Genomic DNA, 19,076 nt, shown 5'->3' on the forward strand with positions numbered 1-19,076 from the left:
GCATCAATTAAGAATACGATAAGTAGACATTGAAATTTAATGGGTTAGGTCTGAGAAAAAGACTGTCTCTCAAGAGACCGACTAATATATTTATATATAAATCATTTAACCTAAATCAATTTAAAGATAGAACTAGGTTATCTTTAAATCTAATAGTTTAACCTAGAATTATGTATATTTACAAATTTTTGTTTAATGCTTAAATATGCATATCTAATATTTTTCTCTACGTGTAGCAACTGCAACGGGTCAAAACTTAAAACAAATGCATGTTAATTGGGACTTATCCAAAATTTTTGTTTTTTTAACAAAATCCATTAATGTTATTAAGGCTAAGAAAAGTGGCTCCCAACTAATAAAGACAGCAAGTAGAGTTTGAGACACAGAGTGAATTATTTAACTTTCTGGCAATTTTGCCGGCGGATATTGATATTTATTACTACTTTAATTAAAGATGCTATTTATATACTTGAAATGTTCAAAGTACAGTTGTGTTCTCAAAACTCCATGTATTGTATGGAGGAGATTAGGAATTTCCAGTTGCGAAAATCTTCATTCTTATTAACGTATACTTCATATGTTCAAATTTAGGGATATTCAATGAGGTAACCCGGACTTTTTTACGTGTTTAATTTACGTGTTAACTTTGATCTTCCAACTTTTTTACATGGTAGTCAAAGGTGAATTTTTTTAGTTAACTTTACGTTATTTCTACCGAAGGTAATGACATTTTTTCAAAAAAAAAAAGAATAAACGTGGTGATCACCCTATTGATCATATTCTTCAATATTCTGTCGAAATGAATACTTAACCAAATATTTTACATTTTGCCTATTACATGAAAAAATTGTCGGTTTAAGGTCACCACGCGGAATAACATTTATGAAAAAGTAAAAAACTCAGGGTTATGACGTGAAATTTTGCTAAAATTTATAATACTCCCCACTATTCTATCCATTTAGTCTTATTTATTTTTTTCACTATTCACTTATCATTCTTAATTTGTATTTTATTCTTAGTCTATAAGTTAAAACATAGTCATGTAAGATCTTGTTTTAAATCGTCTCAATACAAAGATTATTATTATCATTGTTTTATAATTTTTAATTAAGAATAATTAGAGATATTAAATGTTAAAATATTAGCTCGACAAGTGTGAAAAATTAAATGGGCAATGGGTAAAATAGGAGGTAGTATATGGTAATTATAAACAAATATTTGACTTATTTTGAGAAAGTATATGCCTAGTAGATTACGGAGAAGATACCGGAAGAATGTGTAAACATAATATGCTTTTAAATACTCCAACATCCCTCCATTTTCTTCAAAAACACAAAGAATTAATATTCCTTACTGCATGCATCCAGCGAGCTTAGCTTCTTTCCCTTCTCAAAACTGGTTAGTTTTTAACTTTAGTTTTCTCTTGTTCGTTATTAATTAAATATTACTCCATTTTCATACGGAAATTGCTTCAATTACTACAAATATTTATTACATAAAAACGTAATTGTAACAATTTCAATGAGAGGAGTACATTGTTAAGGTTGTTATATAGCAAAATAAATTATATTATTATTAGATTATCTGCATTTAGAGACCACTGAATTAAAATTATTTTTTCACTACAATTTCTAATAAATGTTGATAAGGATCAAGTTTTACTATCTATGCAAATGCAAAGAATATTGTTAATTTTTTTCACTACAATTTAATCCTTATGTTTATATATTTATTTGGTTATTATTATATTACAATAACGTAGTGTTTGGCAACATAAAATTTATATAAAAATTAGAAATTTAAATTTGGGTATTTAAATTAAAGAATTATAAATCGCACATTGATACTTGAATTTTGCAAAATTTTGATACTTGGCTCATTATACATTATACATTGTCTTTACAAATTTATAGAATTGATCCAATTCCACATTTTCAAATGCAAAATTTGCCAAAAATAGTATTTGGGTTAATTTAGATTTGGAAATAAAATCAAGTTGTCAAACACGCCATATATCCATAGTAAAGAAAATCAATAAATTTGTCATGAAAAATATCTTTGGTTTATATACAAAAATTTTGTTTTTTGTTATGATTTTGGGTGCAAAAAAATGGTTGATCATCGAATAAATTACATTTAGACTATTCGAATTAATAGATTAATTAAACAAATGAATAACTAGAGTTTTACTTCCTGGAGGAAGGACAACCGAATCAATATTTTGACGACATATCGATATACTGTTCTGAATAATGAAGATATGCTTGCAGGATATAACGCCACATAACGAATTGCATTCATGGCAAAAGGACAACAATTAGAAGTGCTGAATGCACTTGATGTGGCAAAAACACAATGGTATCACTTCACGGCCATTGTGATTGCTGGTATGGGTTTCTTTACAGATGCATACGACTTGTTTTGCATCTCTTTATTGACTAAGCTTCTTGGGCGTATTTATTATGATGTTCCCGGCTCTAAGAAGCCTGGTTCCTTGCCTATTAATGTATCTGCTGCTGTGAGTGGTGTTGCCCTTTGTGGTACTCTTGCTGGTCAGCTTTTCTTTGGTTGGCTCGGAGATAAAATGGGTCGAAAGAAGGTTTATGGTATGACCTTGGTTATGATGGTGTTTTCTTCCTTAGCTTCTGGACTCTCTTTCGGGAGTAGTGCTAAGGCTGTCATGACCACTCTCTGTTTCTTCCGCTTTTGGCTTGGATTTGGTGTTGGTGGAGACTACCCTTTATCCGCCACCATCATGTCTGAGTATGCTAACAAGAAGACCCGTGGAAGTTTCATTGCTGCTGTCTTTGCTATGCAAGGCGTTGGTATATTGGCGGGTGGTATTGTTTCCTTGCTTGTCTCTGCTGCATTTGAAAGCAAATTCAAGCCTCCTCCATATAAAGTCAATGCTGTGGCTTCTCTTCCTCCGGAATCAGATTACATTTGGCGTATTGTCTTGATGTTTGGAGCTATCCCTGCCGGTATGACATACTACTGGCGTATGCAAATGCCTGAAACTGCAAGGTACACTGCCTTGGTTGCTAAGAATGCTAAACAGGCTGCTGAAGACATGTCTAAAGTTCTTAAGGTTGAATTAGAGGCAGAGGAGGATAAGATTGAGCAAATAGCAAAAAGTGAGAAGCACCAATTCGGGCTATTCACAGCTCAATTTGCTCGTGAATATGGAATTCGTCTGATAGGAACAACCAGCACTTGGTTCTTACTTGACATTGCGTTCTACAGTCAAAATCTTTTCCAAAAAGATCTCTTCTCCTCCATTGGATGGATTCCACCAGCAGAGGACATGAACGCAATAAGAGAGGTGTATATGGTAGCCAGGGCTCAAACTCTTATTGCTCTTTGTGGAACCGTCCCAGGATATTGGTTCACAGTGGCATTCATTGACATAATTGGACGATGGTGGATTCAAATGATGGGATTCTTTTTCATGACCGTCTTTATGTTTGCCATTGCCTTCCCATACGACCATTGGAAAAAGAGGGAAAATCGTATTGGGTTCATTCTGATGTATGGACTCACATTTTTCTTTGCAAACTTTGGCCCAAATGCAACAACCTTTGTGGTACCTGCAGAGGTTTTCCCAGCAAGGCTAAGGTCGACATGCCATGGTATATCTGCAGCAGCTGGTAAAGCCGGAGCAATTGTAGGAGCATTCGGGTTTGTGTACGCATCACAAGAGAAGGATCCGGCAAAGAGAGACCATGGATATCCAGCTGGAATCGGTAAGAAGAATTCACTAATTGTGCTTGGTGTAATCAATTTCATTGGAATGGTCTGCACACTTTTCGTGCCTGAATCGAAAGGCAAGTCCCTTGAAGAATTAGCTGGTGAGGTTGAGGTTGATGATAATGGGGATGACCGCAGAGGTTCTGCTTAATAACCAGCATGCTAAATTTTGGCCATGTTGCCTGCTACTTCAAAAGAAATTATTTATGCCCGGAAATTTATTAAATTTGTTGTATTATTTGATTTGGTTGATTGCGTGGGGCGATATTATTGAGTGTTCCTTAACCATTTGTTGTATTCAATCATCTTTGAATTTGTTTGTGTTGTTGCTATATATAGCTAATGTATGCTTTGATAATCAAAACTTCTATTTTCTTTTATTTTTAAAATTTTTCCTTTGATTTATTATTTTCAATAACTTTAATGCACTAGAAATTTAAAGAAGTAAATGATACGACGGTACAAAAATTTGTAGAAATTTATAAGTCCTAAGAGTACAGAAACGAAGGCTCGTTAAACTTTGTTACAAAGATTAAAATATATTTGGAAACGATGGGAAAAGAACAGAAGAGAGAACGGGAAAGGGGAGGGAAGGAAGAAAAAATGGTGAGTCCTCCTAAATATTTTCATTGTGGAAATGATTTGATACTTTCCTTTAATGATGCATGTGTAGGGAAAATCATGTAAGTTTTGATACTTTATAAATCTGACTCACAATTGTATGAAACAACTAAAAGAAATGCACCACATAGGCAGAGACTAAAGAGAAACCTTGTCATATACTATGAGTATGAGAAGTAAAAGGGGAGTGAAGAAACAATAAGAGGCATGCATACAAGCATAGTTATCAAAATCCCGATTCTAATATGCGATTCTACGATCTTACGATCCAAAATGGGTGACTGATCCGGATCGTTGGTAGGATCTTAATGTGGTAGGATCGTGTGATCCTACTTAGCTCAAAAATTTAGGTGATAGGATCATAACGCGATTCTATGATCCTACGTTTTTAAAATCTGATCCTACATCCGTTGTTTCAAGCGTAAAATATTTTCATATAATACAGACTTTACTTACGTATAAATATATAATTAAAATAATAATATTGATACCTTTATAAAATTCAAGTTTTTTTTATAATTTGTAGTTTAGACATGATTATTATAAGGTTTTTTTGTTCAAAACTTAACAGATGAAGTCAAATAAGTTTTTACTTACATTTTAAAACTTAAAAAGAGAACAAATATAAATGATAATCAGTAATACAAAGCACATTGATGCATATTTGTAGAATCACACGATCCTACGATCCAATTCTACCGATTTCGATCCAACCCCTTCAACGATCCTAGGTAGAATCTCGATCCTAATAACCTTGCATACAAGAGTATCTCAAACTTCGTTGACAACAAACTAAGGTACATCCATTTCAACTATTAATCACCATTTTTTTTCCAAGGAAAGTACAATGTCACTATTAAAAACCACGGAGCTTTTCGACGGAAAAACTATAGTTTTTTCGATGGTTTTAACCGTCAAAAAATATATTTTCGACGCTTGACGAAGCGTCTAAAAAACTATAGTTACAAATTTTCGACGCTTTTTGCAGTGGATGTTATATTTGTTTTCTGACGCTTTTTTCTGTGGGAAAAAAGATTTCCCGCCCTAAATCTATACTACAATTTCACGTTTTTAGACGCTTTGAAGCGTGGAAAATACTGAACATTTTCGACGCTTTTTTGTGTGAAATGCTGAATTTGTTAGACGCTTTTTTATGTGGATAGTGCTTAATGTTTTAGACGCTTTTTTATGTGGATAGTGCTTAATATTTTAGACGCTTTTATACGTCTAAATGAAAATAAAGCCTTTAAAGCCCTTGATATCTAGATATATGCTTTAGACATTTACATGCGTTAACCATGTATTTAGTTTCCATACTATATTAAATTCATTGAACATACATAATTACTAACGAATATCATACCAAATCAATCATATCCACAAAAGTATTAGCATTTGATATTCATATACACACATACATTTGTTGATGTAGATTTGACCTTTAGTTTTTGTAGCTTGGTCAAAAAAGTCCAAGCAACATAGGTGCCTAATTTGATCCATATTATTCACATACAAATATATATTCATCGATGTTTAAGAGAGCAAAATTTAAAAGTTGAAAGTTTGTCAAAAGTTGAAGGCCTGCAAAATTGTTTTCATTATGTTGTAATTTCCACTCTAGTGTCAAGACCTTCGCAAAAGATGATTTGTTGGTCATAATATAAACATCAGCTGCAAAAATCTGCAACAAATCAAACAAAATGCACCAATTTTAGCCAAAATACATACTCCCCGTTTATGATTCAAGGCCAACAATTATTTTCAAATATGGGACTACCTTAATTACCAAACTCCCCTTGAATATAAAAAACTTTATATAAGTTATTATCATATCTACTTCATCCAACTGCAAGCAAAGTTGTACATAACATAAAAAAAAATAGAAACTACACTTCTACCATAAGCACTAAAAAGTAATATGAAAAAGATTCGATGGATGATAAAAATAATAATGATTCTTACTTGTCCTTTGATTTTGTTGTAATTGATCTAGGACTAATGCAAGTTGAGTGAGAATTTTTTGATTTTGAGCTCTTATTTCTTCAACTTCTTCATTTTTTTTTCAAAAGTTGGAAAGTAACCTCATCATTTCTTTTTTGTAATTGGGAAATAATCTCATCATTTGTTCTCATAACCTCATTATTTTTTCTCATAACGTCATCACATTTTCTCTCAACAGACAATAGGTAGGATTTAAGCCCCATAACATCACTTGAAGTACCAGCACAATCACCTATCTTGTTGTTTCGTAATTGAGCTTCAATACCAAACACGTGAGATCTACTAACCCCATGACCATAACCAACAACACGCTGATTAGGTTTGTCTTGTTGATACATCATCTCATTAAAAACTTTTGTCTCAATCACCTCATGAGGTTGTTTCGAATCACGTAAACGTTCATAAACCCTGCTTTCAGCAATGTCCTATAACAATACAAAAGTATAAATGAAATATGCAATCACATTTGTCATAATGATAAATGTTTCCAATTCACTACTCTAATATACCATGAATTCTTGAGTGGATGTACCCTCTACATAAACCACCACTCTTTGTAGTGTGTGTACGTTTCCACATTTCTAGCCCACTCTGTTCTCTGTGATTCAACTTAACCTATTGAAAAGTAATGGATTATCACAAAGAAATAAACTTATCACAAATATAGGCATCATAAATAAAATTTAAGTAACCAAGTAACATCAAGAACAAGCAAATGCAATTGTCTCATTATAAGCAATAACAATAATTGTATTCATACTTACAAATTCAGTTTTCCATTGAGCATAAATCTTTGACCCTATAATATGTACAAGATTATGCATTTTACAAGCTCTTTTTCCCAGTGTTGATAATTTCTGTCAATGTTAAATTATTAGGTTGTAACTTGGTGAATATAAAACTTAAATTTATGTTAAATTTATTATAACACACTATGTACAAATACCTTGAACTTTTCTGAGGTCTTGTAAGAAACCAAGCTAATCCAATGCTCTTTTATCACATTTTTAGGCATATTCTCAATTATCTTCTCCTTTGTCACATTAGGCTAATAATAGTCCCTTTGAAGCTCCCACTTGTAATGCTTCCACTTCATATTTATATGTGACAATATCATTTGACGAAACTCTTTTATATCAGGTAACACAAATTTATCCTATACATATGGTGAGAATCTCCTTTGTCAAATAAGCATATGTTTGAGAATATTAATATCAAATTATAATAAGAACGTTTAATGCATACCCAAACTGTTTTAATGATCCTTCGCTTGTAATGATCATCAACGCGCTTCCAATTTTGTGCTCCAATTGGACAAAAGGTTACATCTTTTGACTATTCAGACAGAAAATGAACAAGTACAAATCCCCCCCCCCCCCCCTTCTAATTGGTTGATCATATTCATTAAAATGAACAATGATGGTTCTTCCTGATGGTAATGTAACATCTCGGAATAACTCGGGTCGTACAAAAAGAGAAGATGACCTTTTTAAAAACGAAATAAATATTGTCCGAGTCAAACCGGGATGTTAGAAGGCAGTTAAAACGGATTTGAAGTTAAGGGAAGCTTGCGGATCGAGTTCTATTAGTGTTATTATGAACTACTAGATATAAGAAATTCTTAGCAGCGGATAAGAACGAAAAGTTAAATCTACTTATTACAACTTGATAACGAAAATCGCCTCATAAAACCAAATGTTCTTTAAACTTAATTAGAAGTTCTTATCAAGACTTCGATATCCTAATGATTTACTTCTCCAAGGGTCAATCCTCACTCCCCAGACCTGCAACTTAACTTACTGCTAGTCATTGCCCAGATAGGAAACAACATCATCGCAGGGTCGTTAAGACCAAAAGTACACGTCAGCAAACATCGCATACCAAATAAATATTAACAACAAGAGGAAGTTTTAATTTAATAGTTGTCTATTCGCAGAAAAAGTACGCTACGATCATGCTAATAAAGAATAATTATTTTCATATAAAGATTAGTCAGCCATACTGCTGTACTATCCAGCCATACTGCCGGTACAACTCCAATCTCCATAAGTGAGACATTACATTAGGGGGAGCTAACCCCTAAGCAAGTCTCTACCATAGACACTCGCCATACTTCGGTGCCTATGGTTAAGTATGCATACCCCCGCGGTGGCTCATAATGCCCCCATATACCGCGAGTATTTCATTTCCACCAATTGACGTCATACTACGTCCACTTTTAAGGTTAGTGAGGTCATACTACCTCTGCTTATCAAACAATGTATCAAAATTATTTATTCGGAAAGATAACATTATTCATACTATATATATCCATGCTTTACTTTTGTATACCATTATTATATGATACATCGGACTAAATGCGAACTTCGCTGCGTGTACATACCTTAAGCAAGATATCCAACTCACAAGCGTCTTAATCAATTCTCGGTCACGAATCGACTTCCTACAAGGTTCAATCGTATTCGGGAAAAGCACACACACACATTTTCCTCAAATCATCCATAACACACATATACAATTACACCCATACCTAGAATACCACACACAACATGAACATCCATCACATACTATAACATGGTAAATGCACAAAACAGGACAGCATACATAATCTGTCCAGAAACACAACTGAAAACTGTCAAACTGAAAATCCGACTTCACCGTTGCGTCCGGAAGGCGTCAACCCCCGGGTACCAACTTCCATAATTTATAACATAGTATAAGTATTTAACCTAATTTCAAAGCCAAAAATGTTCCAAAAACACATTTTTTTTTCACCATTTTCAAAACCTACGGGATTTTGTCATTTCATTTTTTTTTATCCCAAAAAATATATATTTCAATGCTTTATTTCCCATTAAATCTAAACAACAAAAATGTACACAATTTTCATGATCATCTACAAAAATAAATTTTAATTAATTATTACTATTTTTTTTCCTCAAAAATAATTCTTTTTACACAAATGTACACACACATACACATCACATATATACATGTATATTTCTCTACCAACATTATAAATTCCTCCTATTAATCAATAAAAATAAATTTCTAACACCACATACATTTTTTTCTATTAGCATTATATATATATATATATATATATATATATATATATATATATATATATATATATATATATATATATATATATATATATATATATATATATATATATATATATATATATATATATATAGACTTTTCAATCATCCATCAAACAAATCCTTCACACACATATAAAAATATCTAAATCCCTAAAACCATACATTAATTTAGATAGAAAAATACATCATACTTTCTTACATGAATTTTAAATCATAAACAAATCATAAATTATAAAATAATACACATAAAAAAAATCATAGAAATTTAAATTAAACTTAAAAATAAAACTAGGTTAAGAATTTACTCACAATTTGCACAAGAACAAAACACCAATTGATGAACAAAATGATGATACTAGGCGTGAGTAGAGGGAGTTTGAAGAAGAATATTTTTTTTCCTTGAGTTTTCTAAGAGTTTTGAAAGAAGAATGCTAATGATGAGACGAAGGTAATTAGGAAGATTAAGGAAATAAAGGAATTAAGGAAACAATTATTCAAGGCAATAATTTTTGATCTTTCAATATTCTTACAATGGGTTACAAATCTCTCATCTTACCCCATATGGCCAGCCAAATCTCCAACTTCCCTCTTCTTTTTTTTTTTTTTGGAATTAAAGATAGGTTAGGGGAAAAGGTTTGGGCTTAAAATGGTTTTAATTGGCTTAAAAGTTGAAATCTCATGATCTAACCCAATAACAAAATAAATAAAAAAATACTCTTCTAAAAAGAATAATAGTAATAATATTACTAGTAAATCATTTAATATATCGGAAAAATATCGGGGTGTTACAGACTACCCCCCTTAAAAAGATTTTGACCCCAAAACCTCAACGTACAAACACAAAACACACAACAAACACAGACACAAAAACGAAAAAAATACTCTTCTAAAAAGAATAATAGTTATAATATTACTAGTAAATCATTTAATATATCGGAAAAATATCGGGGTGTTACAGACTACTCCCCTTAAAAAGGTTTTGACCCCAAAACCTCAACGTACAAACACAAAACACACAACAATCACACACACAAAAACGACAAAACAAGCACACAACAAAAGAAATAGATCAAAATAACTCAATGCGCGAAAAATCCTACCGCTTCCTACTCCCTTAAAAAGTTACGTCCCAGTAACTTACTAACCTGAGGGAAAAGGTACGGATACTTCTCTCGCATGGAAGCTTCTGTTTCCCAAGTTGCCTCTTGTGACCGATGATTTGACCATAGAACCTTAACCATTGCAACATCTTTTCGCCGAGTACTGCGAACCTTTCTATCTAAAATCTGAACAGGTTGCTCTTCATAGGTTAGGCTCTCATCAAGTTCTAACGGCTCCAAGTCTAAGACATGCGAAGAAGCCGCAACATAACGTTTTAACTGGGAGATATGAAAAACGTCATGAGCCTTACCCAGCACATTAGGCAACGCTAACCGGTAAGCTAACTTCCCAATCCGCTCCACAATATCATAGGGACCAATGAAACGCGGGATTAACTTCCCACGAGCACCAAAACGAACCACACCTTTCATCGGAGACACAAGGAGTAGAACTTTGTCGCCCACTTCGTACTCATTAGGCCGACGTCGAAGATCGGCGTACGATTTTTGTCTATCCTGGGCTGCCTTCATTTTATCGCGAATTAACTTTACTTTCTCAGTCATTTGCACAAGCATATCAGGTCTTAAGGTGACAGATTCAGTAAAATCATCCCAACATACAGGACTACGGCACTTACGACCATAAAGTGCTTCAAACGGGGCCAATTGAATCGTTGCCTGATAATTGTTATTATAAGAGAATTCTACTAAATCCAAATGTTCATCCCATGAACCTTGCCATTCCATGGCTATTGCTCTCAACATGTCTTCTAGTATCTGATTGACACATTCAGTCTGACCATCCGTCATAGGGTGAAAAGACGTACTATGAAGAAGAGTGGTTCCCAAAGCCTGCTGTAATGATTTCCAAAAATGTGACAAGTATCGAGTATCACGATCGGAGACAATAGTACGAGGTATTCCGTGATGTCGAACAACGTATTTAATGTAAGCACGAGCTAGTTGTTCCATATCCCACTTACAGTTCATCGGAATAAACCTTGCAGACTTAGTAAGCCTATCCACAATAACCCAAAGAGTATCATTACCAGCCTTAGTTCGTGGCAACCCTAAAACGAAATCCATAGAAATGTCATCCCACTTCCATACCGGGACTTCTAGAGGTTGCAGTAACCCAGCTGGTCTTCGATGTTCACTCTTAACCTTTTGACACGTTAAACACTTGAAAACAAAATCTGCAATATTCTTTTTCATACCTGACCACCAAAACATGCATTTTAGATCTTGATACATCTTATCTCCACCAGGATGAACCGAGTATCTAGAATAATGGGCTTCGTTCAATAATTTTTCCTTCAAAGAGTCACACCCATCCGGTACACACCACCGTCCTTTAAAACGCAGACTACCGTCCTCATGAATTGTAAAACCTTCAGCTCTCCCTTCACTGATCTGCTCCCGAAGTTTAATGAAATTTGAGTCTTCCAGTTGCTTAGCCATAATCTCTTCGAAAAAGGTAGGTTGAATAGACAATGCACTCAACTTGGCTTCCAATTCCCCTTCTTGGATTATCTCCAAGTTCATTCTCCCAAACTCCTTACACAACTCCTCAGAGGTTATTAACGCTGAGATTGAATGCCTCGATTTCCTACTCAAAGCATCAGCAACTACATTCGCACGGCCTTCGTGATAGGAAATCTCCAAATCATAATCACTGATAAGTTCTAATCAACATCGTTGGCGCAAATTCAACTCGGATTGAGTGAACAAAAATTGCAAGCTTTTATGATCCGTGAAGACCTTGCATTTGACACTGTAAAGATAATGTCGCCAGATTTTCAATGCGAAAACCACAGCCGCTAATTCCAAGTCATGTGTTGGATAATTCACCTCATGAGTCCTTAGTTGACACGAAGCATACTCCACCACTTTCCTATCTTGCATTAAAACACAACCTAATCCATGTTTGGAAGCGTCACTATAGACAGAGTATTTCAAGGATGGATCAGGTAAGGTCAACACTGGGGCTGTAGTTAACTTCTCCTTCAACAACTGAAATGCCTTCTCACACTCCTCAGTCCATTCGAACTTCTTCTCCTTCTTCATCAAGGATGTTAGCGAACGAGCGATACGAGAAAAATCCTTCACAAAACGACGATAGTACCCTGCTAATCCTAAGAAACTTTGAATATCTGTAACATTCCGAGGTGTAGACCAATCCCGAACAGCTGCTACTTTTGCTGGATCAACAGAAATTCCTTCCTTAAAAACAATGTGACCTAGAAAAGCCACTTGCTCTAACCAAAATTCACACTTCGAAAACTTAGCATATAACTGATTCTCTCGCAGAATCTGCAAGACTATCCTTAAATGCTCTCGATGTTCTTCCCGGCTCTTAGAATATACCAAAATATCATCAATGAACACCACCACACACTTATCGAGATACGCGTTAAAAACCTGATTCATCAACCCCATAAATGCTGCCGGTGCGTTGGTCAACCCAAAAGGCATCACGGTGAATTCGAAGTGTCCATATCTGGTTCTAAAAGCTGATTTACTAATATCCTCCTCCTTAATACGTAACTGATGATACCCTGACCGCAGATCAATCTTGGAAAAGACTCCTGCCCCTTGTAACTAATCAAAAAGATCATCGATCCGTGGTAATGGGTACTTATTCTTAACAGTGACCTTATTAAGTTCTCTGTAATCAATGCAGAGACGCATCGTTCCGTCCTTTTTTTTTCCTTACAAACAACACCGGAGCTCCCCAAGGCGTCACACTGGGTCTTATATAACCCTTCTCCAACAACTCCTCCAATTGGACTTTCAATTCTTCCATCTCCTTTGGGGCCATTCGGTAAGGGGCTTTTGAAATTGGCCCTGTCCCAGGGACTAAGTCAATCGAGAAGTCCACGTCCCTTCTTGGCGGCATACCAGGAAGTTCTTTTGGAAAAACATCTCTAAAATCACAGACCACCGGAATGTTCTCAAGCCGCAGCTCCCGCTCCTCCACCTTACTTATACTACACAGAAACCACGGTTGCCCTTGCTTGATTAACTTCCTGACCTTCAATGACGATACGATTTTTATCCTCGGTCCCTTAGGAAGACACTCCTATATTTAACCTTCTCCCCCCTGGGTCCACTTAAAGTCACCGACTGTTCTTCACAATCTATTATTCTTTTATATCTACTTAGCCAATCCATCCCAAGTATTACATTTAAATCATCCATTTCTAGAGAAAATAAGTCACTTGGAAATTTTACTTTCCCTATCTTAACTGGCACTTCACGGAACAACGTATAACAAAGAAAAATCTCCCCAGAAGGAGTAGCGACTGAAAAAGATGTTTCCTCAGGGTTTTCCAATTCTAAGTCCTTAACTCTAGACTTTGAAACAAACGAGCACGATACACCAGAATCAAAAAGTACTTTAACGGATTTTGTATTAATACAAAACGTACCTATGACCACATCCGACGCCTGCGCTGCTTCCCTCGAATTAACCGCTGAAAGTCTGCCATCATTCTGAGTAGAAGAAGTAACACCTCCTTGATTACCACGTTGGTTTGAAAAGAAATTCTCGTTTCTAGCATTCCCCTGTCGTTGCTGGACACCAGAGTGATTCCCGAAAACCTAGGGTTTGAGGCACCTCCCAAGTTTCGGCCAAAACTTTCACCATTGTGATTCCCCCTTCCAGCTTCATTACCACTCCGTCCGTTAATGAGACGTTGTTGGAAGCCTCTATGATTTCCCCCTTGCAACTCTTATTGTCCCATGCGAGTATAACTCTCATACATTCTATAGCCCGGCTTACCACAGTAAGAACAGTCCACTAACGCACCCTGGCAGTCCCTTCCTGGGTGATTCTTCTGGCACCTCCTACAGTTGTAGATTCTTTCCTTCCCATTGCGATCATACAAAGGCTTCTGCATTCTAGCCTCTAGTCTTGAATTTCCCCCACTCTTGCTGTTTTGACCAGAATGGAAACCTTTTTCCTGGAAGCCTCCAAACGGTTTGTGCTTCTTAAATTGGTTTTGGACTTGATTACCCACATTTATATCATTCTGAAACGTGGGTTCTTTCCTCTTTTCCCCGCTATGGCTCATCTTCTCTTTTTCTTTCCTGATAACATTTCCAATCTGCGCAGCTCTCTTGTATAGCTGGTCTAAAGTATCATATCTATCAGTCTCAATGTGCTTTTGGATCTCATACGATAGACCTAATTCAAAACGCTGAATTTTCTTTCCCTCAGTTGGGACGTCCTCAGGACAAAACTTCAGGTATTCCATAAATTTCTGATAATATTCATCCACCGTTAAGTTTCCCATTTCGAACCTAGCAAACTCATTTGATTTGTCCTTCCTCACATGAGACGGATAGAATTGGTCCCTTAACGCCCCCTTAAATCCTTCCCAGCTTAAGTCACCGTCGTTTTCTGATATCAACCTTATCTTACTATGTGTCCACCAATAGTCAGCGTCTTCCACTAGGAAAAACGCGGCTTGGTCAACCATGAGCTCAGCAGGACATCTCACCACACTAAAGAGCTTGTCAAATTCTCTCAGCCAGTTTTCCCGCATAGAAGGTTCACCTTTTCCACTATAATTCGAGGGTTTACTCTGGGCTAATCTTTTACTAACTGACGAAGCCTTTTCCTCCAAAGATTTCTGTCTCGGATTCCTTGCGCCAGCTAGGGCCTTAACTAGGTTTCGAAGCACGCGGTCAGAGTTTCCTCTTAGCACGGACCTTTTCAAAAAGGGTGGCATGATGGCAAGTATACTGCATTAGGTTAAACAAGGTATGTAAATACATTTCTACAGCGTTTGTGGTTAAGGAAAACTCATTCTATTATTGCTCTAAAATAAACAAGGTAATAGCCCAAAAAGGTAAAAGAGTTGAACAATGAGTCTATAATCAAATCTTTGCATTTTTCCATAAATACAATACTTAATCGACTCTACTTACTAATGTTTAGACTTTTAAAAACAAAATTCAAATTCAAAACAATAATACCATATAGTTCTAATCTAAAAAGAAATACTTTGGTATAAAATCCCACATAACCACTTGTTCAAAAACAAAAACTACAAAAGTCCGAGATAAACAACCAAATCATTCAACTAACAAAATTGTTCGCGATTTATTTTACTAAGGAACTAGACATACGATCTCGTACACATGCATAATCAAATAAAGTAGAAACAATCAGGCAAATAAAGGCGACGCATCCAGACGGTCCTGATCCTCCATGTATCGATCAGGGTCAAAATCAGCATCACCAGAGTCATCGCTAGACGCGCTATCGAAATCAGAAGGGGTTCCTACAGATAAGGAATCACTCATAGTAAGTCGCGCTACGGAATCAGAAAGTTCTACAATTATTGGTTCAGGTGGTTCTTTCTCCCACATAATTATCTCACTTTCTTCCTCACTCATAAGATCTTCTCGCCTCACCGGCCAACCCCCTAGAATAACTACTTCGCTATCAGTATCGCTCATAATTTCATCTCTATCAGCTACTTCCCCCTCCTCATCAGCATTATAACCATCTCCCAAGTTATCCTCATAAGGTTCTTCTACCACTCCTAAGGAGTCTTCCTCCATAATTTGTCCCTGTTCCTCATTGAAATTTTCCTCAAAATCCTCCTCAAATTCTTCTTCTGGGTCCTCATCGGGGTTCTCCTCCGGGTCCTCTTCTGGATCCTCCTTGGGATCCTCTTCGAAATCCAACTCATCGAAATTTATTAGTAACACTGGGTTTGGGTTTACTACGGGAACAACCTCCTCAATAATATTTTTTCTTGCCCCACTAGACTCTGGAACGTCAAATCCGTCCCAACCCTCAGTCTCCACTGCTCTAACCCTTCTGTCAAGATCTCGGTGAAACTGTTCAGTCCTCTCTTTCAATTCAGCCATCTTTTCGTCCATTATCCCCTCATACACTTGTTTAGATCTCTTGTAAATCATTTCCATTCGTTGGGTGTAGTCCAAATTAGTTTCCCCCTCTTTTCTGTCCCAAATTCCCAGAGCCTCTATCTCTGCCCAGGCTGGGGAATTAACTAAAGCTCTCCAGGGTTCCTCTCGGGTATTAATTTCTTCCTCGGCCGGTCTCTTTCCTTTATCCATGAAAGAAAAGTAATAATCGAACTTCCTGACTCATAAAGAAAGAAAACGAGACAATTAATTTCCGAGATAAGACATGGATAGATAAATTAGAGTATCAGAGATATAAACACAGAAATTCTATCATGCACACATCAAAATTATCCATGACATCATGCTTAAAGACACCAAGCACAACACATCATATCCCCTTAATGTCTACCCCTTTTACTCTCGTCAATTTTTTTTTTACGTTAGCCTATTGATATAGATAAATAACACTAAATAAAACTCCCGATCTGATACCAGTTGTAACGTCTCGGAATAACTCGGGTCGTACAAAAAGAGAAGATGACCTTTTTAAAAACGAAATAAATATTGTCCGAGTCAAACCGGGATGTTAGAAGGCAGTTAAAACGGATTTGAAGTTGAGGGAAGCTTGTGGATCGAGTTCTATTAGTGTTATTATGAACTACTAGATATAAGAAATTCTTAGCAGCGGATAAGAACGAAAAGCTAAATCTAGTTATTACAACTTGAGAACAAAAATCGCCTCAAAAAACCAAATGTTCTTTAAACTTAATTAGAAGTTCTTATCAAGACTTCGATATCCTAATGATTTACTTCTCCAAGGGTCAATCCTCACTCCCCAGACCTGCAACTTAACTTACTGCTAGTCATTGCCAAGATAGGAAACAACATCATCGCAGGGTCGTTAAGACCAAAAGTACACGTCAGCAAACGTCGCATACCAAATAAATATTAACAACAAGAGAAAGTTTTAATTTAATAGTTGTCCATTCGCAGAAAAAGTACGCTGCGATCATGCTAATAAAGAATATTTATTTTCACATAAAGATTAGTCAGCCATACTGCTGTACTATCCAGCCATACTACCGGTACAACTCCGATCTCCATAAGTGAGACATTACATTAGGGGGAGCTAACCCCTAAGCAAGTCTCTACCATAGACACTCGCCTTACTTCGTGCCTATGGTTAAGTATGCATACCCCCGCGGTGGCTCATAATGCCCCCATATACCGTGAGTATTTCATTTCCACCAATTGACGTCATACTACGTCCACTTTTAAGGTTAGTGAGGTCATACTACCTCTGCTTATCAAACAATGTATCAAAAATTATTTATTCGGAAAGATAACATTATTCATACTATATATATCCATGATTTACTTTTGTATACCATTATTATATGATACATCGGACTAAATGCGAACTTCGCTGCGTGTACATACCTTAAGCAAGATATCCAACTCACAAGCGTCCTAATCAATTTCCGGTCACGAATCGACTTCCTACAAGGTTCAATCGTATTCGGGAAATAAGCACACACACACATTCTCCTCAAATCATCCATAACACACATATACAATTACACCCATACCTAGAATACCACACACAACATGAATATCCATCACATACCATAACATGGTAAATGCACAAAACAGGACAGCAAACATAATCTGTCCAGAAACACAACTTAACACTGTCAAACTGAAAATCCGACTTCACCGTTGCGTCTGGAAGGCGTCAAAACCCCCGGGTACCAACTTCCATAATTTATAACATAGTATAAGTATTTTTAACCTAATTTCAAAGCCAAAAATGTTCCAAAAACACATTTTTTTCACCATTTTCAAAACCTACGGGATTTTGTCATTTTATTTTTTTTTATCACAAAAAATATAAATTTCAATGCTTTATTTCCCATTAAATCTAAACAACAAAAATTTACACAATTTTCATGATCATCTACAAAAATAAATTTTAATTAATTATTATTTTTTTTTTCCTCAAAAATAATTCTTTTTACACAAATGTGAGGGAATTCCCACAATATTGCAAAATAAAAAAATAATTCCCACTTTCCTTAAAATGGGAAAGTAATTCCCACTTTACCGTCCACGTAGGATTAATTTGAAATTTTTTTTTATTTTATTTTTAATATAACCGCTACTTGAGGTAGCGGTTTTGTTTAGGGAATTGAAGAAAATCGCCAGATGAAATGGCGGTTTGGTAATTTTTTTTTTTTTTAAAAAAATAAAAATATTGGGTAAACCGCCACTTGAAGTGGCGGTTTGGTAGCAGTACAAAACATCAGCTTCGAGTTGTTCACTGCATTTCTCATTCCTCTTTGCATCTTCGTGGCTGCTGCTCTTGTTTTTGCTTAAAAAAAATTTATTCACTCTCATTTACTTCAAATATACAATTCCTCTCATTCAACTAAACTAATCAACTACATTCCCATCCTTTCCTTGTGTAGTAGATCATTTTCAACCTCATTTAAGGTATGAATAACAACCCTAATTTTTTTTCAATATGCAAATTGTTTTTTTGTTTATTATTGTTGTCAATTGAAGTTATAAATACGTTGTTGGTAATTTATATTCTCTTGTTTTCATGATATAA

The 19,076-nt window shown here is 35.5% G+C and overlaps 1 protein-coding gene across 1 annotated transcript; it reads left to right on the forward strand.

Annotated features, from left to right (window-relative positions):
• The first annotated feature begins 1,267 nt into the window (after positions 1–1,267).
• Positions 1,268–4,091, forward strand: LOC130809381 (probable inorganic phosphate transporter 1-3). Its single transcript, XM_057675148.1, has 2 exons — positions 1,268–1,398; positions 2,271–4,091. Exon 2 carries the CDS (start codon positions 2,300–2,302, stop codon positions 3,896–3,898), a length of 1,599 nt encoding a protein of 532 aa, XP_057531131.1. The 5' UTR covers positions 1,268–1,398; positions 2,271–2,299; the 3' UTR covers positions 3,899–4,091.
• Positions 4,092–19,076: the final 14,985 nt, after the last annotated feature.

This window comes from Amaranthus tricolor, chromosome 1 (assembly GCF_026212465.1).
Source record: "Amaranthus tricolor cultivar Red isolate AtriRed21 chromosome 1, ASM2621246v1, whole genome shotgun sequence".
Taxonomy (NCBI): Eukaryota; Viridiplantae; Streptophyta; class Magnoliopsida; order Caryophyllales; family Amaranthaceae; genus Amaranthus; species Amaranthus tricolor.